At 40.0% G+C, this 26,403-nt stretch overlaps 1 protein-coding gene across 2 annotated transcripts in view; it reads left to right on the forward strand.

Moving 5' to 3' along the window:
* The first annotated feature begins 14,649 nt into the window (after positions 1-14,649).
* TUBGCP5 (tubulin gamma complex component 5) overlaps positions 14,650-26,403 on the forward strand; it is a 37,010-nt gene continuing 25,256 nt past the window's right edge. The window contains exons 1-8 of one of the 2 annotated variants that reach the window (XM_070750920.1): positions 14,650-14,961; positions 18,003-18,056; positions 18,138-18,246; positions 21,121-21,217; positions 21,858-21,934; positions 22,673-22,802; positions 24,101-24,215; positions 25,004-25,093. In XM_070750920.1, the coding sequence (XP_070607021.1) occupies positions 14,789-14,961; positions 18,003-18,056; positions 18,138-18,246; positions 21,121-21,217; positions 21,858-21,934; positions 22,673-22,802; positions 24,101-24,215; positions 25,004-25,093 (845 nt within the window). In that variant the 5' untranslated portion in view covers positions 14,650-14,788. Of the gene's footprint in view, positions 14,962-18,002; positions 18,057-18,137; positions 18,247-21,120; positions 21,218-21,857; positions 21,935-22,672; positions 22,803-24,100; positions 24,216-25,003; positions 25,094-26,403 lie in introns of those variants that run through there. The other variant, XM_070750921.1, reaches the window with a different exon arrangement.

Raw genomic sequence — 26,403 nt, forward strand, 5'->3', positions numbered from 1 at the left:
AGCCATGCGGAGGGAGATCAGGCTGGCGAGGGCGGTAGATCTGCGTCCTCAGCCACCAGAGGGAGATCGGGCTGGCGGGGGCGGCAAATCCACCTCCCCAGCCGGGCGGAGGGAGATCGGGTGGAGGGAGATCGGGTGGAGGGAGATCGGGTGGGCAGGCGGGGGGGCAGCAGCGAGTAGCCAGGGGCGCTAGGGGGCTGGAGGCGCGTGGGGGATGGGGGTGGCCGTGGCTCCATGCACGCCCCTGGAAAAGGGTGCACGGGGGGGCGTTTTGAGGTGCACTGGCACAGGCGTGCACAGCCTACAGGGAACGGTGACCGGTTGTCCAGAACTGGTCAGAACTTGCTGAAAGTCACCTCTGTTACTACATCTTTGGGAGCTGCCTCAGTTCTTAACCAGGCCTCTTTTTTCTTTCTAGCAATGGGCAGCGGAGGGAGAGTGTTTACTTGGCTGATGAAAAGATTTGAAAAAATAATGCCTCAGCCAGAGAACAACACAAAAGCTGAGGTGAGTGCAAGGGAGGCAAATGCATCATCTAATTTATCTGGCCAGGAAATCAAGAACTTTTGGGCTACATTCAAGAAAAATCCATAGGAATCAAAAATCATATCTGTGTAAATCTATGTTCCCAAACCTTGATTATGATAATGTGCAATGAGAATATTTGAACTGCAGCCAGAACAATTTCAGAGTTTAAAGCAGGGGTGGGTTCTAACTTATCTTGCTACCAGTTCGCTTCCTCTCGCACCACATGCACGGTACCAAAAAATCCTCCAAAATTCCCCCAACCCCCCAAAAGCTGAAAAGAAAATGGTAACAAAAAACTCAGTACTTGCACAGAAACTCTGCGCTTGCGCAGAAGAATCTTTTTTAAAAAAATCCCCCAAAAAAGATGGCGGCATCCACGAACCAGCACTGACTGAATTGGTTCTGTGACATCACCAGCGTGTTGCTACTGGTTTGAGTGAACCAGTCTGAACCAGGAGGAACCCATCTTTGGTTTAAAGGCTTTGTAGAAGTCAGTGATTTGCTTGCTCCAAGCAGTCTTTCTTAGAATAAATGAGAGCTGGAAGAGATACAAACTTTTTCAATACATTTGAAAATATTTTCATATTATAATAAAAACAGTATCACGTTGGTACATTATTTATAATTAATCTTTCCCAAAAATTATTAGTTCCAAATTAATTACTTTTGGTATCAATCCAACCTCCCCAACCTTACCCTCTAATTTTGTCATCTATGTATCTAATTTTCTTCTAATTGAAGTCAAGCTTAATTTCCTTTAAAACCTTCTTAAATTAATATCCTTCTCCTTTAGTACTTCAAGTACGCCATAGTGCTTACTCCTACTTCTTATGTATTCTCTAAAAACCATTACAAGAAAGAAAACTTTATCCACTACAAACAGTAACAAAGAAAGAAAATTATAATTTAAGAAAAAAAGAAAAAGAAAAAAAAGAAGAAAAAGTGAAAAAAGAGAGAGCAAAATAGACAAAAAGAGAAACCAAACTCTATTATTATAGGAATATGAAAAATATATAAAAATTAACCAAACCATTATTTTAAATTTTCAATTACCGGTAATATCTTAATATTATAATCATATTTCATTCCTGATCATAATCAATTAATATTCAAATGTTTATCATTTAATTATTATTATCTCTCCCAATAATTTCAATAAATTAATGATCTAAATATTTCTATCTATTTCTATATAATTCAATACTTCAATAAAATTTAATAACTTTAAATATATCTTAAAAACAACACCTAATATATCTAGCTACATCATTTCATAGTTAATGCATACTCAATAATCTATCATCCCTCCTCAAAACATCATCTTTGCCAATCCTCAGGGCTCTCATTTTTTATATTTTTAAACCCATATATTTTCTCCTTGCCTCTCTTTTTACCGAAATATAAGATCTTTTCCATTCCCATTCTGACTTCTTTCTTGCTCTTCCATTTCTGGGGTAGTAGGTCATATATATTCTTCATTTTCTTAGTGCTTAAAGTAGTGCTTAAATCATCAGGAATATGACCATCAACCACATCAACCCCTTCTTTTATCAAACTATTTTCTAATTCATTTATAAAAACCACTATTTCATTGATATTGTGTCCTTCAATCAGTTCCTTTTGAGAATGCCCCTCTGATGACTCCTTTCTATTTCTATTTCTCATTTGCTCATTCAATTCCAACTGTTGAAGACATTTTTCTTCTCCTTCAATTTCAGTACAATATTGATGAAAACTTTAAATATACAAAACGGTGTTATCATTTCCAATTTCTTCATTCCATTCTTGGATATCTTTAAGAATGTTTTTGAACAGATCTCTTATGTCTTCCATCTTGTACAAAATTAATATATCAAAAAGCTTTGTCCAAATATCCAATTAACCTTTATATCATCCAGAAGCCAAGATTTTCCAAAACAAATTATATCCTTTCCTTCTCATCCTTTCCAAGTTCAAATAAAGTTCAAGTCCAAGGTGCTTTCTTTCTATTTATTTTCAGTTCTTTATTATCACTTGTTAAAGAGAAAACAATCTGCCAAATTCAATTGCATCAAGACAAAATCAGTGAAAAACCAAATCCAACCAAATATTGCTTCAACTTCACCAGCAAATGTCTTCACTAAGCAGTCACAATTGTTCCCAATTCTTCAATTCTGGCTTCTATAGCAACTTTAAAGTTTGAATTATTTTAATTCCAAAAATCCAATCTTATGTTCCCAACTTCCATAAGTAAAAGCAGCTTAAAATGATTGGTTTTTTAAAGAAAATTTTAAAGTTCATTTAAATGCAAGTAATACAGTGGTACCTCGGTACTCGAACGCTTCCTTTCTTGTACATTTCGGATAACGAACAAAATTTTCGGCAAAAAGTTGCTTCGGTATCTGAACAAAAATTCAGATACCGAACAGCCAGAGAAAATTTTGTTCATTATCCGAAATGTAATCCCGGCAGCTTCAGGGGGCTGAGGAGCTCTCTAAGAGCTCCAAGCTGCAGGTAATGAAGGGAAGAGCTCCAAGTCACGTAATGAAGGGAAGCTGCTGCAGCGGCAGCAACTGCTGAGATGGCTCCAGCAGCTTCCCTTCATCACGTGACGTTCCCGGCGCTCTTGCTACTGGAAGGGAAATCGCCGCTGTTGCAGCCACAGGGAAGGAGAAAGTTTTTGAAGCTGCTTACAGGTAATAAAAGGAAGCAATGAGGAAAAGAGACCCCCAAAGCTGCCGGGATTGCAGCAGCCCCCACCTTTCCTGCAGCTTGGAGTAGCAAATTTATTTATCCCATTGGAAATAAAGAAAATAGATTTAATTGGTTCCCAGGGAGTTAACAGGGGCTGGGAACCAGTTAAATCCATTTCCATTATTTCCTATGGGATAAATAAATTCGGTACTCGACCAAATCGGTTCTCGACCACACTTCTGGAACGAATTGTGGTCGAGTACCAAGGTACCACTGTATATGCAAAAATAGTACAGCCGCAGCCATTTCCGCTTCCGCTCAACTTCCGAAAGAAAGAATTTTTTTAAAATTCAAATCAAAGTCCCCTCTTGCAAATTCTCTCACCCTTTCCAGCAAACATTTATTCTTTTCATCCTCCAGCACAAGAACTTCCAGCATGTAGTCACTATGGCTATGGTGACTGAGGTTGTTTCACCCACTGCCGGTTGAGGTCACAAATCTACCTGTTGCGGAGTGTGCCGTCCCCCAAAACGGCAGGAAATGAAGACCTCTTTTTCACTCCCCCTCCAGGGAGGTTCCGGGCCAATCCGTCTGGAATTGGCACCCCCAAACAACAGGGATCCGACACCCCTCCGCGAGTGCGAAGGAGAAGTCGTCTCGCCACAGCATTGACCACCCCCTCCTTCTCGATGACATGATCCAGGGACTGCTACAAAGGTTGTAAGTTTAAAAAGAGGTCATAAATCCCTTTTTTCAATCCTGTTCCCAATATTTTACCTCAGCTTTCTTTTGAAATTGCTCGAATCACTTCACAACTCTGAAGCCCATCCTTCAGAAATGGGAGTCATAATGATAGGAATAGATCACGTTGGCTGATCATAACCCAAAGCCCTGAGTCACTATACCAGTGGTGGGATTTAATTTTTACTAACGGTTCTGTGCACGTGGCTTGGTGGATGTGGCAGGGGAAGGATACTGTAAAATCTCCATTCCCACCCCGCTCCAAGGGAAGGTTACTGCAAAACCCCCATTTCCTCATGGGGGCAGCTGGGAGGCAGAGAAGAGATAGAAGCAGGACCAGTCAGAGGTGGTATTTACCAGTTCTCTGAACTACTCAAAATTTCTGCTACCGGTTCTCCAGAACTGGTCAGAATCTGCTAAAAGTCACCTCTGTTACTACATTTTTGGGAGCTGCTTCAGTTTTTAACCAGGCCTCTTTTTTCTTTCTAGCAATGGACAGCAAAGAGAGAGTGTTTACTTGGCTGATGAAAGAATTTGAAAAAAATAATGCCTCAGCCAGAGAACAAGTCAAAAGCTGAGGTGAGTGCAAGGGAGGCAAATGCATCATCTAATTTATCTGGCCGGGAAATTCAGAATTCTTGGTACATTCAAGCAAAATCCATAGGAATCAAAAATCATATCTGTATAAATCTACGTTTCCAAACCTTGATTATGATAATGTGCAATGAGAATTTCTGAACTGCAGCCAGAGCAATTTCAGAGTTTACAGCAGGGATGGGTTCTAACTTACCTTGTTCCCAGTTCGCTTCCTCTTGCACTGCATGCACGGTGCCCAAAAATCCTCCAAAATTCCCCCCCAAAACTGAAAACAAGATGGTAACAAGAAACTCAGCTTCTGCGCTTGCACAGAATTCTGCCTGCTCCAAGCAGTCTTTCTTAGAATAAAAGAGAGCTGGAAGGGACCTCAGGGGTCTGCTAGTCCAGCCCCCTGCTAAAGCAGGAGAACCTATACTAGATGATGAATCTTTTTTGGTTTGTGTGCCAAAAGGGGATGTGTGCCTGTGCTAGCACGCGTGCACATGCCCACATCCATTCCCTCCCCCATGCATGTGCACCCCCCGCCTCCGTGCTGCCCCTGAGCATGCAAACTACCCCCCATTTTCTTGCCTATGCACAGACCTCACTGAAGCCTGGGGGGGTGAAAAAACAGGCAAAACGGAAATTTGGAGAAATGGACCTCCAGTTTGCCCGTTGGGCTGTGTTTTGCATTCGGGAGATTCAGAGAATCTTCCCTGAAAGCTCCAGATGGCGAAACGGCCTTTCTAAAGCCCCAGAATCAGCTGGCTAATGTGCTGGAGCTGACAGGGCAACACCTCACGTGCCATAGGTTTACCATCACAGACCTATACTATCTCAGACAAGTGACTGTCCACTCTCTTCTTATAAATCTCCAGTGAGTGTCCACAATTCCTTTAGGTAAGCTGTTCCACTGGTTTATTGTCCTCATTGTTAGGAAATTTCTCTTTAATTCCAGATTGCCTCTCACATTCTATCAGGAGATGCTCTATCATTACACAGCCGGAAAGATGAGGAGAGTCCCTATCCATCAAGATAGTTACCACTTTGAAGAGAGAAGACCCCTGCTGGTTCATAAAAGGCTCGAAAGATGGACAGGCTGAGTGGCTCGTCTTGGACAATGAAAGCTGAGCTAGATTGATTCCTTAAACATTTCACTTTCTTCCTCTGGATAGGACTCTAATGGGGGAAGACTGGGACACTGGTCTCTCTCAATGGGGAGAAAACCTTCCTCAGAGATAAGAAAATTTTGGCAATGGGGCCAATGGAGGCCACTCCGTAAGTCCTGATGGTGGAGGGGAGAAATTTTGCAATATAGTCTCAAAATGTTAAGGTTTGGAAAGGCTCCCTTGCTGTTGGCACATAGGGGTTATATGCACCCTATCCTCTAGCCATCTTATTGAGATGCAGAATGCTTAGGATTTAGCCTCTATACTGTCATTTGCATGACTTGATGACAGTCCTAGTGGGCTCCAGGACTAGCAGTATCTCCCTTGCTGACCTTCTGGAGGAATCAGGATAGCTGGGACCAGGATGTAGAGTCTTCAGAGGCCAGCCCTTCTTCCAGTCCATGGGTAAGAAAGACAAAGTGTTTTCGGTTTGGGGGGATAGAGTCCCTCGAGTCAATTCTCCTAACCCGAGTGAGCTGTGCTGGAGCACTCTGAGCAATGGTACAACTGGACATCCACCCTTGGGGCAAGGTACTTAGGCTAACCATATGCCCCCAAGCTCTGGTGCCACTGATTCTTTTACTGCAAAGCAGCAGGGAGGGCCCCACTGCAGTGTACTAGTGTCCTAAATGGATGTGACCCACCTGCTTTATGTTTTTCCTTTTTCCACATCAACCTTTTCTGCACCCTGCTGCTTCCAGGCAGGGCTTTAATATGGAAAGAATAGAAAGACTACTTTTCAGGGGATGGGTGAGCTGAGATTGAGGATTCTTCCAATTCCAGAGATGCATCCAGCAACAGAAGCATTATTCTGGTTGGGGATCCAAATTCAATAGACCCTATTTTAGGAATTATGATTTTTTTCTCCCTGATTCTTAAAGAATTATTGTCATTCATGGGATTTTTCCAAAGAAGGGGAAACCACTGTATAAAATCTCATGCTTCCCAATTCTTCTGACTGGATCAAACCTATTTTTCTTCTCTTTACAGCACATATAGAAAAGATGTTCAGCGGTTTTCTGTTGCATTCAGGCACCTTCCTGTGCCTCCTGACATGTACCATGGTCTTCTCATTAAATCCTAGGCATGATGGGGCACAGGGGTGGGCTACTGCCCAGATGGGGGGGAACACAGTGGGGTAGCAAAAATGGAGCTCCACCTCAGAGCACCCAATTTGCACTGAAAGATGTTGAAAGAAAATGGAGGGTGTCCTGCATAAGCCACACCCACAGTATGGTAGTAAAAAATTTGGTAGCCTTTCATTGGTGGGGCACCATTGATGGACTGTAAGAAAACTTGTAAGAATCTCTCTCCAAGATGGCTTCCTGTCCACAAGGGGCTTGCAGGGGTAAAAGATGGGAAGGCTGACTGACCAGTCTTAGAAAGGGGAGGCTGTGGTAGATGCAAGTTCTTTGACACATCACTTTCTTCTTTTGCTCAGGTCAGATGAGGCGCAGGAACATGGTAAGCAGCAGGGCTGGTGCCCTCATGGAGACACAAAGAGTACTTGGTAATATTTAGATTGTTATCCTGACTTATTATATGTATGATTGTAGACTGTTAATAGGAATATGTTATATTCCTATATGTTAATTCAAGTTAGTATATCTGTGTGTGGCTAAGTATTCACAGCTAATCTCAATCTAAACGTTTCTGTCTGTGCACAACCTTGGTAAACAAGGATTACTATGCTTATACATTAAAAGTACTAATATTTATTTATTTATTTGGTCCAATACATAATAAACATTGAAGAGAAAGGATATGTAATAATATAAGTAAAGAAAAGAATAGAAGAAAAGATATAAAAGTATAGGTGAACATATTTGAAAGGAAGAAAAGATAAATGAGATAAGGAGAGACAATTGGACAGGGGATGGAAGGCACACTGGTGCACTTATGCACGCCCCTTAATAGACTTTGATTAAGGAGGAGGAACCAGACCCAAGCACCTCAGACGTTGAATGGGTCAATGGCTCTGAGCAGCCTGCCGAGAGTGATTTGGCTGAAACAACGGTTGCAGCAGGGCAGGCCTGAGGATTCAGGTGGAGAACCATGCATCTGCCAGCTGGTTATTGATGATGATGAGGAACTGCCTTCTGCTCCTGAACCAAGAACACTTAGGGCAGAGAAAAGGCAGAAGCAGTGAAGGTCAGTTCCATTACTTGTGAGGCACCCTCTCGACATTCTTGATTGGCTGCACCAGAAGCTGGCTATTTCGCACAGCAGACAGACGGAGGCAATGCTGGGAATGTGTTCAAGGCAGCTGAGGGAAGGACACAAAGCGGTGGATGGAAGCTCATCAGAGAGATCCAACCCTGGAAATGAGGAGGAATTTCCTCACAGTGACCACCATTAAACAGTATAACAGTTTGTTTCCAAGATGTGTGTGCTCAATTTTTGAAATTTTCAATAAAAGATTGGGCAATCATTTGAAGATAGGAGGAGCCCTTTCTTGAGTAAGGAGTTGGACTAAAATTGCTTCCGCCCTAGGATGCCATGATTCCCTCTATGCTGTGTGCTGCAATGATGAGGCTTCTCTGTTCATGAACAGAAAACTTCCCACAGGAAACACAGAGGCCAAAGGCCAACAAGGGAGTCAGTTACTGGCCCCTTCTAACCCCAGGTGAGCTACCCTCTTTGTGTTGGTATAGACTATGGCCATTGTTTACCTGGTTGCCAAGGGAACGAGGTTGTCAGTTGCCCTGAAAAGCCGCTAGCCAGTGCATAGCTGCCCATTCTCCCTTCGTGCAGTTGAAGTACTAACAGCTAGTTGGTCATGGCTCTCAGAAGGCTTTTCAGAGTAAGTTTGGCCATCTCAGATGCAAAGAAACTGGCAGTAGGGGAGAAAGTCATGCTTCCCAACTCTTCTGTCTGACTTATTTCTATTACTCTTCTCTTCCCAGAGCATGTGCCAAAAGGGTGGGTGTGGGTGTGCTAGTATGTGTTCATGTGCACATCTCCCCTCCTCATGCATGCACCCCCTCCGCACTGTCCCCCATGCATACACACAGGGCTTTCTGAAGTCCCGGAGGTAGTGGTGGGTTCATACCAATGTGGTCCAGAGAGCTGCGCCGGTAGGAACCCACTGATGATGCAATTTTCGGGAATTTTTTCACAGCGTTTCCTGAGAATGAACTTCTCAGCTGTGCTTTGGACGAAGAATAAAGGTTAGCATTATGACACGGGTGGGCAGGAGTGCTTCCGACATGGAGATACCAGACAAAATTGCCAAACATTGCATCATCAGTGGATTCCTACCAGTGCAGCACTCTGGATTGCATTGGTAGGAACTCAACACTGCCTGGAGGAGAAAAAAATCACCCAATGGAAAAACTGAAAGTGCATTTTTATGAACTTCCGGTTTGTCCATTGGGTGATTTTGTTTGCCTCCAGGGCTTCAGGGAAGCTTCCCTGAAGCGTCCGGAGGGTGAAATGGCCTTTCCCAAGGCCGAAAATGAGCTGGCTAGCGCACACATGTGCACTGGAGCTGACACAGGCCAATACCTTGTGTGCTCTCCAATATGGCTCTGCGTGCCACAAGTGGCACACGTGCCATAGGTTCACTATCACAGGTATATATCTTTCTAAGCTTAAGGCTTGCAAAGGCTCACTTGCTGTTGGCCCATGGGGCCTGAATGTGCCCTATGCTTTAGCAATCTTATTGGGATGTAGAAAGCTTAGTATTTAGCCTCCATACCATCATTTGCAGGATTTGCTGACAGTCCTAGTGGGCTCTAGGACCAACAACTCCTGGGACTTGGACTCCCTTGGTGACCTTCTGGAGGAGGAATCTGAGGATAGCTGGGACCAGGATGGAGGGGCTTCGAAGGCCAGTCCTTTTTCCAGTCCATAGGAAAGAAAGACAAAGTGTTCTCAGTTGGGCAGGGATAGAATCCCTCGAGTCAGTTCTCATAACATCAGCAAGCTGTGCTGGAGCGCTCTGGGCAGTGGAGCAAAGGGACCCCCGGCCCTTGGGACAGGGTACTTAGGCTAACTATATGTCCCCAAGCTCTGGTGCCACTGGTTACTTTGCCACAAAGCAGCAGGGACTAGTGTCCTTAATGTGAAATGTAATAATTGTTGTTCATAAGATTCTTTGGAAGAAGAAGAAGACACCCTGGAGGATCTCAGGGACACGGAAGAGGACATCCTGGATCCCCTGGACCGCCTTTTTCAATGAGAAGAGGTATGTATTTTACCCTCTTCACAGATCAATGTTTTGCCTCGCGAAGCTCAATGAAGCAATAAGCTATGCTTTGCAGGGCCACCCAAGCCAGACAAGGCATAATGGAGGATCCTGACACAACATGGACCAATGGAGAAGGAAATGGCAAATCTTTCCAGTATCCTTAGTAAGAAAACCTCAGGAAAAGTATCCTCAGGAAAAGGGATGCCAGAGGATGATGGCCCTCAGAAATGAAGGTGTCCTATATGTTACCTGGGAAGCGCAGAGGGAAAGTGCATGTAGCTCCAGAAAGAGCAAAGTGGTACAAAGTGGCTTTGATTTCTCAGATTCCTCTGCCAAGGTCATCTTGGAAGAGGAGGAACCAGCCTCAGGCACTTCCGAAGGTGAGTTGGTCAGTGGCTTTGAGCAGCCTGCTGAGAGTGATTTGGCTGAAACAACAGCTGTGGCAGGGCAGCTCTGAGGGTTCACCTGGGGTAACATGCAGCTGCCAGCTGGTTAGTGATGATGATGAGGAACTGCCTTCTGCCCATCAACCAGGGGTAAAATGCTCCCGGTTCGGGCGTGTTGGTAGGGGCTGGCCTCAGTGGTTCGCCGCACTGGTAGCGATGGCTGGCTGGCAATATCCCCAAACCGGTCTGGTCTCGCACCTCCACCACCCATGTCCCCCCACTCACTACTTTTCCTTTAAAAGCAAAAAACAGAAGTGGCCGCTTTTCCTGCCACTTAGCTCTGTGCTTCCCCCCCCCGCCCTATCCTGTGTAAGTTGTTCCCCTTTGCCACACAGGGATACTCACTTCGCTGACCGCTTCGCCTCGCCTGAACACCTTGTTCTTTCAATTGGGTAAGTAAATAAATGGGGTTTTTTTAAGGAATGCCTTTGATTAGATATAGCCATCAAGCTTTTGCAGCCTAGCTAGCCACCCACCCACCTCCCCCCAGCCTCCAGGTTGCTTACCTTCATTCTTCGGACCGAATCCTGAGCCGCTGGTCACAACACCTGCCTTGCTTTATCTGGGTTGAAGCCTTCATTCCATCACAGTGAGCAACTGTGTAATCCATCCCCTCAGAGAGCAACTGGATCTACTTGCCTTGTTGAATGACTTTTTTTGCTAAAAAAAAGGTGGTTTTTTAAAGGATTTTTTTTGGGTTATACTTAGCCATTTAAAGCTTTTGCAATAAAACTCTATTCTATTCTATGCTGCTTAGGCAGGGGGTTGGACTAGATGATCTTGCAAGGTCCCTTCTTCCAACTGTGTTACATCTGTTAAACGTGTTAAATCTGTTGCAGATGCTCTTTGTGCCCTTTTGCATGTGTGAGCCAGTTGTGTTGTGGTGTGGTATGTGTAAAGTGTAAACATTTTCCCCCCAGCTCTTTGTTGCACTGTGAGGCTCATCATTATTATTATTTATTAAATTTGTATGCCACCCTTCTCAGAAGACCCATTTTTATGGCAGGGGCCCTTTTGTGTGTTTTTGTAATGCTGTTTAGGCAGGCGATTGGATTAGAAGACCTAGATGATCTTCCACTCTGTTAAATCTGTTAAATCGTTAAAGATGTGAGCCAGTTGGTTTGTTGTGTGGTGTATGTGTGTAAAGTTGTGTTTTCAGCTCTTTGAGCTTTTGTGTGTTTTTATAGTGTGCGTACTGAGCTAACAAAGCTCCTTTTCTTCCTGTTGCAGTAGCAGCCTTTACCAGGAAAGATGAAAAGGCAACAAGCAATGATGGGTTTCTTGGCCAAGCAACCCAAAACTGGCACACCACCATCAGAAGTTCTGCTGCCCTTGGATGATCCACTCCAAGCACCACAACCATCCTAAGAAAACAGCCACAAAACCGGGATAGGCGCAGCTGGGGGAGAGGGGAGAGTCATGTAACTCAGTAGGAGTGACATTGAGTTGGCCACGCCCACTCAGATTTTGTGGCTCCAGGGGTTTTGTTTTCTCTGGGAAATGGATCCAAATGATTCTTGGAGTGTTTTAGTTTGCTGACCCCTGATCTAGATTATTGAGAATCTCCATAGACATTTATTCTCATTTATCTAAATACGTTATAACAAACAGCACTTTCTGAGTTGTGGAAATTAATAACCTGAAACAATGGCTAGATTCATCCCTACTAAGCCATAGATTGTTTACAAATTACAATGAATAGATTAATGTACTATGATAAACAACCACACTATATTTTCGATATAGGCTAATTTGATTTCTTTGAAGCTCAATGTGATAGGTATGAATGCATCTCCTTTTCCAGATGAAAGCTAAGGAACCGTAGCATTCTCAAGAAGCTTCATAATATCTTCACACACAATTCTTTGTGAAATCTGATTATAGAAGAAAGAAAAAGTAAGCCTTCAACAGCTAGTAACTTTTCACATAAGGCTACAACTTCATTATCAGTTTAATTTAAATCTCACTTTAAATGAACATGGTGCAGAGTCTATTAACAAGAATTGAATTAAATGCCTAGAGAAGTAGTAATGATATTAAATTGCAACAAATTACTTTATTCAAAATAAAAGATCTAGTTTTTGCTATTTACATTTTATAAGAAGCATACAAGCAAAAAGAACTAATGTTCATATTCATGTTGGTTAACTTTGGTCGACATAAAAATAGTGAAACCTACTAAAGAACTGAAAGCCAAATGAATATAAATCTGTGTAAAAAGCTGTGCCAGGAGACTGCTAATTAGCATTTATAAAGGTCAGATCTCATTCCCAAGGATTAAAAGAATGTTCAAATTAATCCACAAGATTTCAGAGTAATTTCAATTATTCTTTTCAAATGTTCAGTATAAATAAAAAAGACAAAGTCCTTCATTTTGCAACGCAATGAGAATTGTTTGGCAACATATTTTTAAAAACATAACCATTTCTACAAACATACTGAGGAAGAGTAAAGTCCCATAAGCTATTTGATTATGGAGTCTCCCTTTCCTTTCATAAAAACTGTTCTATCTTTGATACTAGTAAGGAAAACTTCTGCTTGAGTTCCAGTAAATGCATTAAATAAAAATATTGTGAAACAGAGCAAAATAATTGTTTTGATTAATAACTGGCAGCATTTTCTTCTATTTCCTTTTTACAACGGCAATAGAAAGCTGGGAAATTGACGTGTGTGTGTGTGTGTGTGTGTGTGTATGTAAGAGAGAGAAAGAGAAAATCTGCAGTTTACTTAAACATTCTCAGTAAGCTATAAACTGATGCTAAGTCCCTTTCCCAATTAGTGGCATCTGAAGTGGCAATACACTGTAATGAGAATATTGTACATTTATTTATTTGTTTATATTTTATTTTATTGAATTTATAGGCTGCCCACTCCTGACACTCTGGGTGTAAATACACAATAAAACCATATGCAACAATAAATCCCCATTCCAAAAACATCATTTTTAGGCTGGAGTAGCATGCTATAGCTCCCCTAAAAAGCAATTGCTATTGACAGATGCCAATGTACATCACTTTTTTTTTTTACAATTTTTATTACATGAGCACCTCTACACGACTTGAAAAAAGGAAATACAAAATCGTATTAGAATCTCTTCCACCAAGATTGTTGCAGGAACAACTTACTCTAAAGTAAAGGATCAAAAACACAACCAATCCAGCCTATTTTTCTCTGCCTAAAATTTCAGAGGTCTTCAAACTTAGCAACTTTAAGACTTGTGGACTTCAATTTTTGCCAGACCCATCCTCGAATACAGCTCATCTGTATGGAACCCATATCGCATTGCAGACATTAACACCCTTAAAAATGTCCAAAGATACTTCACCAGAAGAGCCCTTCACTCCTCCACTCGAAACAGAATACCGTACGAGACTAGACTTTTAATCCTGGGCCTAGAAAGCTTAGAACTAAGATGCCTTAAACAAGATCTAAGTATTGCCCACAAGATCATATGCTGCAACGTCCTGTCTGTCGGTGACTACTTCAGCTTCAACCACAACAACACAAGAGCACACAACAGATTTAAACTTAATATTAACTGCTCCAAACTTGACTGTAAAAAATACAACTTCAGTAACTGAGTTGTCGAAGCGTGGAACTCATTACCGGACTCCATAGTGTCATCCCCAAACCCCCAACACTTTACCCTTAGATTATGTACGGTTGACCTATCCAGATTCCTAAGAGGTCAGTAAGGGGCAAGTACAAGTCCACTAGAGTGCCTTCTGTCCTGTCCTATTGCTCTCCTATATCTTTCTTCTATTCCTATAGCTCTTCTATTCTTTCATTGATATGTTCTATTACCATATCTTCTTTTCTATTCTTTCTTAGATATATTTTACTATGAGTATCTCCTCTATAACCTTCATCATGTATTTTATATACAGTATACCCACTAAAACCCTCATTGTGTATTGGACAAAATAAATATAAATAAATAAATAAATAAACTCCCAAAATCCTCCAGGCAGCAAGTCCACAAGTCAGGAATTATGTCTGACGTCATCATATAAGGACGCGGCCCCTAGTTAGTTTCGGGCTCAAAGTTGCCTAAGCGCTGGAGATGGTTTCTACCGGTATATTTCCAATTACTATTCAATTATTCAATCAGACACAAAGACAAAGCTTTATAAGCAATTACAGAAAATTAATATCCACTACAGGATAAACAGCAAAAACCGCAATGCAAAATTATAGACCCGTTCCTCAAGCATGCCTACAGGGAAAAGGTAGGGGCTGAAGCGAGAGCTTGGGAAGTAATTGGCGCATGCGTAGACCCTCACGCAAAGCGCTTCACTACCCAGAAGAGCAGAAATCTCGCGATATGTGAGCCGGACCGGCCCCCGAAATAAACGGAGCCCTTCGTAATGTGAGGAAAGAAAGTACAGTACTGTACTGTACTTCGGCGCTATTCCCCCCGCTCCCTCGTTTCCGGTTTCATCTCTTTTTGCCCACTGCCCGCGATGGCGACGGCACCGTCGGCCACGATTCCTCCCGCTCACTGGAGCCGCTTTGACCAAGAGCAAGACCTAACGGTGCGGGAGCTCATCCGGCAAGTAACCGGCCTGGACGAGCGGAGACCCGAAATGTCCAGCCACTTCCAAGCAGCGCTCAATTTCGCCTGGTCCAACTTCAGGTCCGTTATAATAGGCGTGCGCGCGGGACGGGGAAACAGGCATCTCGTCTTCGCGGGTGGCACGAGGAAAAGAAAAGAAAACGGGCACGCGGACGGTTGGCTTGCAGGCTCGCGTAGATCTTCTTTCCCCTTCCGATGAGTGGAAGGGATTGTTTATTTGTTTTCCCCAGAAGGTATTGACAGCAAGGGCTCGTTAGAGCTAGCCAGGTTTATGGAACGCTGCCACCTTCAGACGGCATTGGCCAGCCGTGGTTTACTTTTATGGCTTACGGGTAGTCCCTGACTAAACAACAGTTAGCAATAGAATAGAATAGAATTCTTTATTGACAAAGTGTGATTGGACACACAAGGAATTTGTCTTTGGTGCATATGCTCTCAATGTACATAAAAGAAAATATACATTGGTCAAGAATCATGAGGTACAACACTGAGAACCTCATTGTACAAATGAGGTACAATAAGGTAGAAATTGGGTACAAATAAGCAATGAGGAAAAAATCTTAATAAAAATCTTAAGGATTATTTATTTATTTATTTGTTTGTTACAATAATACAGTCATATAGCATTAGCATTTAGACTTATATACTGCTTCACAATGCTTTACAGCCCTCTAAGCGCTTTAGAGAAACAGCATTTTGACCCCAACAATCTGGTTCCTCATTTTATCCATCTGGATATGATGGAAAGCTGAGTTAACCTTGAGCCCGTGGTGAGATTTGAACTGCTGAACTACACCTGGCATTTAGCTGAAGTAGCCTGCAGTGCTGCACTCTAACCAGTGTGCCACCCCATCTCATTTAGTTCATTTAATGACCTTTCACTGATAACCATTGCAGCACCCCAGGAGGCATGTACTGTATTTGAAATTTGGATGCTTTGGGGAGCATACTCAGATTTAGGGATCATTGCAGTGTCCCAGGGTGAGGTGATAATCTTTTGCAACCTTCTTACAAACAAAGTTTATGGGGAAGCCCGAATCACTTAATAACTAGGATGCTAACTGAACAACTCCAGTGATTCACTTAGTGGCAGCAAAGGTCATAAAATGGGGCAAGAATTCACTTAACAATGAAATGTTGGGCTCAATTGTGGTTGTAAGTCGAGGACTACCTATATTGCATAAAGGATAATGACCGTAGCAAGATTTTGGACTTGATTAATGAACCTACTGATTGAAAGGACCCAAACTATCTAGCCTGAAAGCATACCTGAAAGTATATCCACTATTTATCCTGCTTGATTTGTGCTTTCTGTGTTTATCCCTTGCCTATTATATTTTTCTATAAATAACTCAAGGTAGCAGAACATACCTAATACTTCTTCCTACCCCTATTCCCCACCCCCACCCCACAAAAAAATCCGCTTTCTTGTGGAACTTGAAGCAGGTTTACCTGAGGGTGTTTGGTCCAACATCTGGAAACTGTCTTAGCTCATATGTTGAGTTAAACTATAAAAATTTGGTAGTAGCCTGTCACCTTACATGAGCTGAAGTGTTGCAGTTTGTTTCCTATAGATTTCTCTTAGAACAAAATTTAAAACTGCAGCATGTAATCTCTGTAGGATCTGCAGAAGTTATTAGCAATTTATAACTTGAGATATTATAGAAGCTACATGCTTTACAGACAGGAAAAATTGTTAAATATATAAGGAGTAATCATATTCCTTGCATTAAAAAACCCCCCCATCAAGGAGTTGAATGACCAGTTGCTCTGACATCGGTAGTTATGAAAACCTTTAAAACCTTAGTGCTGGCCCATCTCAACATCATCACATACCCATTGCTAGAACCCTTGCATTTTGCCTACCACACAAATAGATCAGCTAATGATGCTATTACTTCACATAGCACTCTTATGTCTAGGGATATTTACCTATTTAATAGGGCTGTATTGCTATTCTCCTTCTCATCTTTTATACTAATTTTTCAATTGTTATTTTATTGTTTGAGCTTAGGCACCAGAGACAAATTCCTTGTGTTCAATCATACCTGACCAATAAAGTATTCTATTTAATAAATTTAATAATAAAAAGTGTGCTTAAATTTAGATTAAACTATTTTATCCACTTTAACCAGTGGTGGGCTACGAGCCAGAACACTAAATTGGGCTCACCGCCATGGCTCATAAGTTCTTGCAGTTCAGACCTGTGGAGGTAGCAAAATTGCGCCCATGTTTTGGCAAGATTTTACCTGCGCTCCCGGCGCGATTTTGCTACTTCCACAGGTAGCCAAATTTTCACAGCAAAAGGCTTCAGAGGAACTGAAATCTTTCATCAGGTATCTCTTTTAGCCAGTTCCCAAAAAGGAGAGGGAACCGAAATCCAAGGAGAGAGGGTGCTTCAGGCAAGTGGGGAGGCATCAGTATCTGAAAATCCATTCCTGTATTAGTCTTATATAAATAATAAAGACAGTAAATCAAATTGATGTAAACACTTTTGGAGAACACTAGAATGAGCAAGGCTGCTTTTTACAAGTTGGTCTTATGAAAATGGGCTAAATACTCTAGGGCAGTAATAGCGAACCTTTTTTTGCTTGGTTGCCGAAAGTGCGCCCGTGCGTGCTATTGCACATACACATATGCCCACGTCCATAATTCAATACCCTCCATGCTTCCCACACTCCTGTACATGTGTGCACGACCCCTCATACTACCCCATTTCCAGTAGGCCTATTTTTTGCCCTCCCCAACCTCCAGAGGTTTTCTTGGAGCCTGGGGAAGGCGAAAATGCCTTCCCAGAAGCCCTTGGAGACTGGGGAGAGTTGAAATCACCCTCCCAGAGCCTCTGCATGAACCAAAAATCAGCTGGCTGGCCCGCAACTATGCACTGAATCTGAGTTAGGGCAACAGCTTGCGTGCCAGCAGATATGGTTCCGTAGGTGCGCCATCACAGCTCTAGTGTTTGTGACTATAGTAAATAAATAAAATAAATAAAAATGAAGCCCATTCTTTGAAAAATTCTAAAACAATACACATTGAACAAAATACAAGTTAATCATTTCTCACCCATGATCCAAAAGATAATTCTGGTTTTTTCCCCCTAGGTTTCACCAATTTCTTGATGTCAGTAGTTATAAAGTGGAGAAAATAATGGAAGGGTAATGTTTTTGTGTTTCTTTCAATACTATATTAATTATTTTATCCTAAAAGATTAGTAAACATTTCAAATTTTTATATAGAATTTATGAAAAGCTGGTTGTTCACTCTGACCTTGTTAAAGCTGGAAGTTGGAGGAGACTAACAGAAGAGTTTCTGAATTTGTCTCTTCCCACCACAGAAGGAACCAAGGTTAGTGATTTTTTAGAACATAACTGAATGCTGTGTTCTTTTCTCTTTATATTTCTTTTAAAGCCAATCATTTTGTAATGGAAATATATACATGCATCAAAAATTAATAAACTTTTTTTCTTTCCTACAGTATTGATTTTATTACATTCTTAGACTTCTGCATGTAATTGCCATGAAACTAGTTCCTATATAACGTGGCATGTAAATACTTGCAATAGCTCTATTGGAATAAATTATTTTGATAGGCTAGTAGCACTGTGATTTATGTGGACTATTATAATATCTCAGATATAGTTAATTCAAACATAAGAATAATCCCTGGGCTCTGAAAAGAGAATAATTTATGAAACTTAAGATTACTTTGTTAGTTCCAACACTATAGTAGTTTCAAAGGCAGTAAACTTTCATTGCTTTTATGTGAATGTTTTATTTATCTGGTAAACCTACCGTATATACTGCTTATCTCTCTTAGAGGTGACCCTAGGCAATTTAATTGAACAAAAACAATAAGACAAACTATTAACACATTAAAATAATAAATGTTAACACTAAAATTGACTTAAAAATTAAACAAAGAGGGCAAGGAAGGGAGCAAGCAAGATACACACATGGAAGAGGTGGGGTCTTATGATCCATTAATCACTTCCAAAATGACACACACACCCTCCATCAGGGCCCCAAGCCAATTGGAAGCGCCAGGTTTTCAGTTCCTTTCAGAAGGCCAAAAAGATGGATGTGGATCTCAGCTTGGGCGGGGACACAATATTCCAGAAAGTGGGAGCCATGGCAGAAAAGGTTTTTTGGACCCCATGTTGGAATTCTTTGATGGGTGAAGTCTGCAGCATGCCCTTCTCCAGGGTTTCTAGAGTGGGCCAATCTCATGTCCAGTGTTCATGTTTTCCTGCTCTGATTTGTAAGTGAACATAGGGACAGTAAATAAGGTGTTTTTGTTGTGTATTTAAATTTATTTTGTTAAAGCTTAGAGTTTACATTTAAAGAAAAATGCCCGTGTTTAAAACACTGAACAAAATCTGGAACTGGAAATATATTTTTGCCAGTCAGTTAACTTTGTGTCATGTAACACCAAGAATAAAAAAACTTCTGCTTTCATGCCAAAATGAATTTCTAACACAACACATAATAAACATCTGAAGTGACTGTTCTGATAACTGCAGAACCATAAAATGTACCATGATTTTTTTTTTACTTTTTTCAGCTTGTGAAAATAAAATCTCATATTTGAAATATATAACTTGATATATATTTCATATATATTATTTGATATATATTATGGCCAGTGTTGTGCCTATTCACAAGAAGGGCAGTAGAGAAGAAGCTGGTAACTACAGGCCAGTTAGCTTGACATCAGTTGTAGTTAAAATGATGGAGACTCTACTCAAAAAGAGGATAAATCAGCACCTAAAAAACAATAACTTATTGGACCCAAATCAGCATGGCTTTACTGAAGGCAAATCATGTCAGACTAATCTTATTGATTTCTTTGACTATGTCACAAAGGTGTTGGATGAAGGTGGTGCCGTGGATATTGCCTACCTGGACTTCAGCAAAGCCTTTGATACGGTTCCACATAAAGAGCTGATAGATAAATTAGTGAAGATTGGACTTAATCCCTGGATAGTTCAATGGATTTGCAGCTGGCTGAAGCGTAGACATCAGAGAGTTATTGTTAATGGCGAGTATTCTGAGCAGAGTCAGGTTACAAGCGGTGTGCCACAAGGGTCTGTTCTGGGTCCTATTCTTTTTAATATGTTTGTGAGTGACATAGGGGAAGGTTTGGTAGGGAAGGTTTGCCTATTTGCCGATGACTCTAAAGTGTGCAATAGGGTTGATATTCCTGGAGGCGTCTGTAATATGGTAAATGATTTAGCTTTACTAGATAAATGGTCAAAGCAATGGAAACTGCAGTTTAATGTTTCCAAATGTAAAATAATGCACTTGGGGAAAAGGAATCCTCAATCTGAGTATTGTATTGGCAGTTCTGTGTTAGCAAATACTTCAAAAGAAAAGGATTTAGGGGTAGTGATTTCTGACAGTCTCAAAATGGGTGAACAGTGCAGTCAGGCGGTAGGAAAAGCAAGTAGGATGCTTGGCTGCATAGCTAGAGGTATAACAAGCAGGAAGAGGGAGATTATGATCCCACTATATAGAATGCTGGTGAGACCACATTTGGAATACTGTGTTCAGTTCTGGAGACCTCACCTACAAAAAGATATTGACAAAATTGAACGGGTCCAAAGACGGGCTACAAGAATGGTGGAAGGTCTTAAGCATAAAACGTATCAGGAAAGACTTAATGAACTCAATCTGTATAGTCTGGAGGACAGAAGGAAAAGGGGGGACATGATTGAAATATTTAAATATATTAAAGGGTTAAATAAGGTCCAGGAGGGAAGTGTTTTTAATAGGAAAGTATACACAAGAACAAGGAGACACAATCTGAAGTTAGTTGGCGGAAAGATCAAGAGCAACATGAGAAAATATTATTTTACTGAAAGAGTAGTAGATCCTTGGAACAAACTTCCAGCAGACGTGGTAGATAAATCCACAGTAACTGAATTTAAACATGCCTGGGATAAACATATATCCATCCTAAGATAAAATACAGAAAATAGTATAAGGGCAGACTCGATGGGCCATGAGGTCTTTTTCTGCCGTCTGACTTCTATGTTTCTATGATAAACACTTTTATTTTGTACGTACTTATGTATTTCCTGCCTTAATTCTAATTCTCTTTAAGTTGAGTGATAAATTAAATTTTCTGTTTTTCTCTTCTAAGTATACCATTGATTTAGAATTGTGGTATCTTTTATTTTGCTATCCTGTTCACTGAATTATTTGTTTCCTGTGTTTAAGACAGATGCACATTATGCCATACTCTCACTTCTATTGTTCTTGTCGGATTCTCCTTCCAACACCTGCTATGCAGAAGAACCAAGAGAAAAAGCAGTCGGTAGGTTGAGAGCATCCAAGAAAATATGAGGAATTGAAATCATACTAACCTTATTCTACTATTTTGATTATATATTTTTCAATTAAAAAATAATAATTATGTGCCAGGAAGTTAAACATAAGCAGTAATATACAGTAGCTAGATTTTTTCCACTAGGATTTGTCTCTAACCTTTTTAAGTGTTCAAACATTGCACTCATTACCACTGTAGCTGATTATTATATTATTACATGAGTTGACATGACATTACACATAGTATATGACATTACACATTTTATGGCATTATGCTGAGGCTTTCTTAATACTTAGCTTTTCAGAATTTCATAGCATGGTAGCATGGTGCAACACATTTGTTTCCTATTATGACAAAAAAAAAGGATATAAAGCTGCCGTGTTCCCCTGAAAATAAGACCCTGTCTTATATTTTTTTTGAACCCTGAAATAAGTGCTTAGTCTTATTGCCATGCACTCAAAAGCCCGATTGGGCTTATTATCAGGGGATGTCTTATTTTGGGGGAAACAGGGTAATTAATAAATTATAAAATAAAAGAAATTATAATTTTTCCTTAGATGAAATATATCAAGATCATTGAAAAAATAGCTGAGAGCATATAAATAATATTATTGTGCATTTTACTTAGAAAAAGAGAAATTTGATTGGAGAAAATATTTAATGGAAGATGAAGACCTGGACGTTGTTCCTGATCTAGAATCACCAGTAAGTAATGGAGAATAATAATTTGTACTGACTGACTGACTGACTGACTGACTGAATAAATAAATAAACAAACAAATAAATAAATAAATAAAACTTAGCCAAGATAAATTTCAAAGGTGAGTGTTGCCATGCAAAAAATAGATTTTCCATTTTTCCGGTAAATTATTTTATCTATAGTATGATTATATGGTTGGTTTATTAAATTTAGTTCAACCTCATATTCTACTTTTTTCCTAAGGCAGATGTAGGTCTTAGTCTCGGTCTCTCTCAGTTTCTCTCTCTCTCCATCAATGCATCCATCATTTCCTCTCACCCTCTCTTCTTCTCTCCTACTAATAATAGTCAGTGTCTTCGGAGAGGGGCGCCATATAAATCCAAATAATAAAATAAATAAATATGAACAATATAATCATTGATGAGTTTCTGCCATCAAATTTTTATCTTAACATTCTCACTTTGTCTTTGAGAATTGGAGAATTGCCCCACTTTATTCCCTCTGTAGTTCTAAAAAACAAATGATATAAATAGTGAAATTATTAAATTGAGTATTGTTTATGGTGATGTCATACTGGAATTCATAGTGCATTGTTTTTGAAATGAGATAATATATTGAATATTTACATTTTAGATACGTATTATACAGTAATATTTTAACCTTTTAATGCCTAATAAATTACAAAAGTCCACTGTGCCATTATCTTAGAGTGAAGTAGATTTTGTGCTTTTAATGTTTTATAGGAGTGGTCAGATGTAAGTGATGAAGAGGATACTGAACCTTTGAGCAGACAAGATTCTGGCATTCAGGTAGATAGAACACCACAAGAAGATCAGGATCAAAATAAATCAGCATCCCTTGCCAACTGGAAAGGTAGATTTCTGAAGCTGGTCATTACAATAGCCTAATTATCATGGCCTAATTGATTTAAATTTTAGAACAGTTTGTAGTAGTATGCTGTTAGCAAATGTAAATAAAATGCATATTTTGGGGGTATTTAGAGAAGTTTTACATTTATTTTATTTGGTTGGTCTGCTTTCTGATTATATGCTCATAAAAATTCTAGTAGAGCTTTGAAATTGTTAGTAACTGCTCTTATGCTGATATAAAATTGTCTTCATAGTTGTTGAAATTTTATTTAATATTTTATTTAACATCCCTGCTAATCTTATTTTAGCAATTTAGCAGCATTTGTGTATTCTCTGTTTTTGTCTATATATATATAAATTTAAGCATAATCCAGCATTTACAATACTATGAATTTTGTTCTTGTTTAGTAGAAAACATGAATATACAGTATCTACATCTTACATTTCCATAACCTCAAAATAAGCTAATATTTGCATAAGCTTTCTGAGTAAGATACCGTGCAATTTACAGTTGAAAACATAATTATTTAATATTTTTCAACCTAGCTTTTGAACCTGGAAAGTCTAGAAAGGTGATTAAAAACTTTCAGAGCTACTGTTATGTAATTGTTGAGATGCTAGACTGGATAGTTGATTATGGTTTCTTCTTCATCTTGCAATGGACTTGATATGGTCTGAAAATTATAACTAAAATTATTAATATGTGAAAAAGTAAACAGAAGTAAAATGAATAATTTCTTAAAGCAATTAATTAAAAAACCCATCTCTTAGAAATTTCTAATAATTTTTAAAAATATAACATTACTGATTGTCCAAATGGCTGTCCAAGGATTAGAGCTTTTTCTGGAAAGGGTTCTACAAAAAAACTAGATATTCTTTTTTGGGAAAGATACTCAAACTATGGCCAAGCCTCTTTTCAAACCATTGCTTGTCCCAAAGTCACTAAATTAAAAGTCTGTGCAAAAGTATCCTTGGGTATTACTCACCTTATCACATTTTATTGTATGGTAATTTGTATTGCGTTTTCTTTTTTAAAAAGTTTTCTAGAAAAAAAGTGCAAGAAGTAATTTCCTCACTGAAAATGAATATTTGTTTAATTTTGTGTTGCTGCTTCTGGCTTATGAGTTTTCAAATGTATGCTTGTGTCAGTATAACCAAGTGCTCTTGAGATTAGGATTTCATTTGGGCATTCCACATTTGTTTGATAATAAGGTGATTCAAACATTATTTAGTGCTTTACATGTGGATAATGAAGACTTTATTATATAGACAAATATACTTATATAACTGTTTTCTCTCTAGATGAACCTGATGCACGTACCTGGTTAGAGCAACATGTAGTGGCTCAGTATTGGACTGGTAGAGTTGTTCGTTTTCCCCATAGTTTGCATTTTCATTCCAATTTAGCTTCTATATGGTAAGTTGCCAAACGCATTTGTAAATGATTACAGCTGAAATCCACATATTGGACTATACTGACTTCTTTATGTTTCCCTGTACAAAATTTGTGATAAATTATGTGTTGTAGAACTACTGTATACAGGTAGTTATGTATAGTTAATTGCTTAACGACCATTCAAAATTACAATGGACCTCCCCCAAAGCTACCTACGGCCCGACTTTGACTTACCAGTGGTACCCCTCCCCTGCTCCACATGACTGCATTTTGGGTGCTCAGCAACTGGCCCGCATTTATAGTCATATGACCATGATTTACAATGTTTTTGCCAGAAACTAGCATAGCAAACTCTGGTTTTCCTTAATGACTGAGCATTCACTTTACAACCACTGTGAATAAGGTTGTAAAACTAAGTCTGGTCACATGGTGATTCCTTTATGACTCTCATAACTTACAGTCATAATTGACAGACTCAATTAGGGTTCTAACTTGAGGACTACCTATATCCTTATTCAAAGTCTCAACTAAGAGACAATAAGAAAAGATTTGAAAGGTTACAGGATTAAGTAGTACTAAATGTTTTAAAAATTGAAGCAAGTTTTTATTTAATACATGAATAGAATTTTTGAAATGAATATTTTTCAGAACAGGACTATAATGCAGTTTGATTTTTCAAGTGTTATTAATGATTTTTGATATAGTTATAAAGTTTATTGGTCCTATAGGAGAAGAGGATGAAATAGATAGTGTTGGATGTTCTTTACCAATACAATCAGTTAAAAGTAATACTGTCATTTTTCTCTTAGGGAACAGCACTTGTATAATAGTGATCCATTATATGTTCCAGAAGAGAGAATTCTTGTCACTGAAACGCAGGTCATCCGTGAAACAATTTGGTAAGAAATTGTCAAAGAAAAACCACTTGGGGTTTGTTTTATGTTGAATAATACACACTATTTTTAAGTCTTTTTGGTTAATTTTAAAATTTTAAAAATGGTTTTACAATACTGTTTGTTTTCATTATTATATTAATATTAGTATTTCTAAAGCAAATTGTGCTAATCAAAATGAAGAAAGTAGTGTTTCACAAGGCAAATGATGCTATAATTTTTATAGCCTACTTTAATATTTGCTTTTAATTTTTTCTCTGTAAAAATAAACTAATATGTTGAAAGGGAAAAAAACTATCATTTCAGAAATGGGTAGAGTTTGTATCTATTGTATGGTACCATTTTGCAAATATATAAGGCAGAGTTCATTTCATTTCATTTATTGGATTTATATGCCGCCCCTCTCCGAAAACTCGGGGCGGCTAACAACAGTCATAAACAATATACAGTAAAAATCCAATACTAAAAACTAACTTAAAAGCCCCTAATGTATAAAACCAACATACGTACAAACATACCATACATACAGTTGTATCAGCCTAGGGGGAGAAGAAGTCTTAATTCCCCCATGCCTGGCGGCAGAGGTGGGTTTTGAGTAGCTTACGAAAGGCAAGGAGGGTAGGGGCAATTCTAATCTCTGGGGGGAGTTGGTTCCAGAGGGCCGGGGCCGCCACAGAGAAGGCTCTTCTCCTGGGTCCCGCCAAGTGGCATTGTTTCGTTGACGGGACCCGGAGAAGACCCACTCTGTGGGACCTAACTGGCCGCTGGGATTCGTGCGGCAGAAGGCGGTTCCTGAGATAATCTGGTCCGGTGCCATGAAGGGCTTTATAGGTCATAACCAACACTTTGAATTCTGACCGGAAACTGATCGGCAACCAATGCAGACTGCGGAGTGTTGGTGTAACGTGGGCATATTTGGGAAAGCCCATGATTGCTCTCGCAGCTGCATTCTGCACGATCTGAAGTTTCCGAACACTTTTCAAAGGTAGCCCCATGTAGAGAGCGTTACAGTAGTCGAGCCTCGAGGTGATAAGGGCATGAGTGACTGTGAGCAGTGACTCCCGGTCCAAATAGGGTCGCAACTGATGCACCAGGCGAACCTGGGCAAACGCCCCCCTCGCCACAGCTGAAAGATGTTTCTCTAATGTGAGCTGTGGATCGAGGAGGACGCCCAAGTTGCGAACCCTCTCTGAGGGGGTCAATGTTTCTCCCCCCAGGGTGATGGACGGACAGATGGAATTGTCCTTGGGAGGCAAGACCCACAGCCACTCCGTCTTGTCTGGATTGAGTTTGAGTTTGTTGACACCCATCCAGGC

Source organism: Erythrolamprus reginae, chromosome 4, assembly GCF_031021105.1.
Source record: "Erythrolamprus reginae isolate rEryReg1 chromosome 4, rEryReg1.hap1, whole genome shotgun sequence".
Classification (NCBI taxonomy): domain Eukaryota; kingdom Metazoa; phylum Chordata; class Lepidosauria; order Squamata; family Dipsadidae; genus Erythrolamprus; species Erythrolamprus reginae.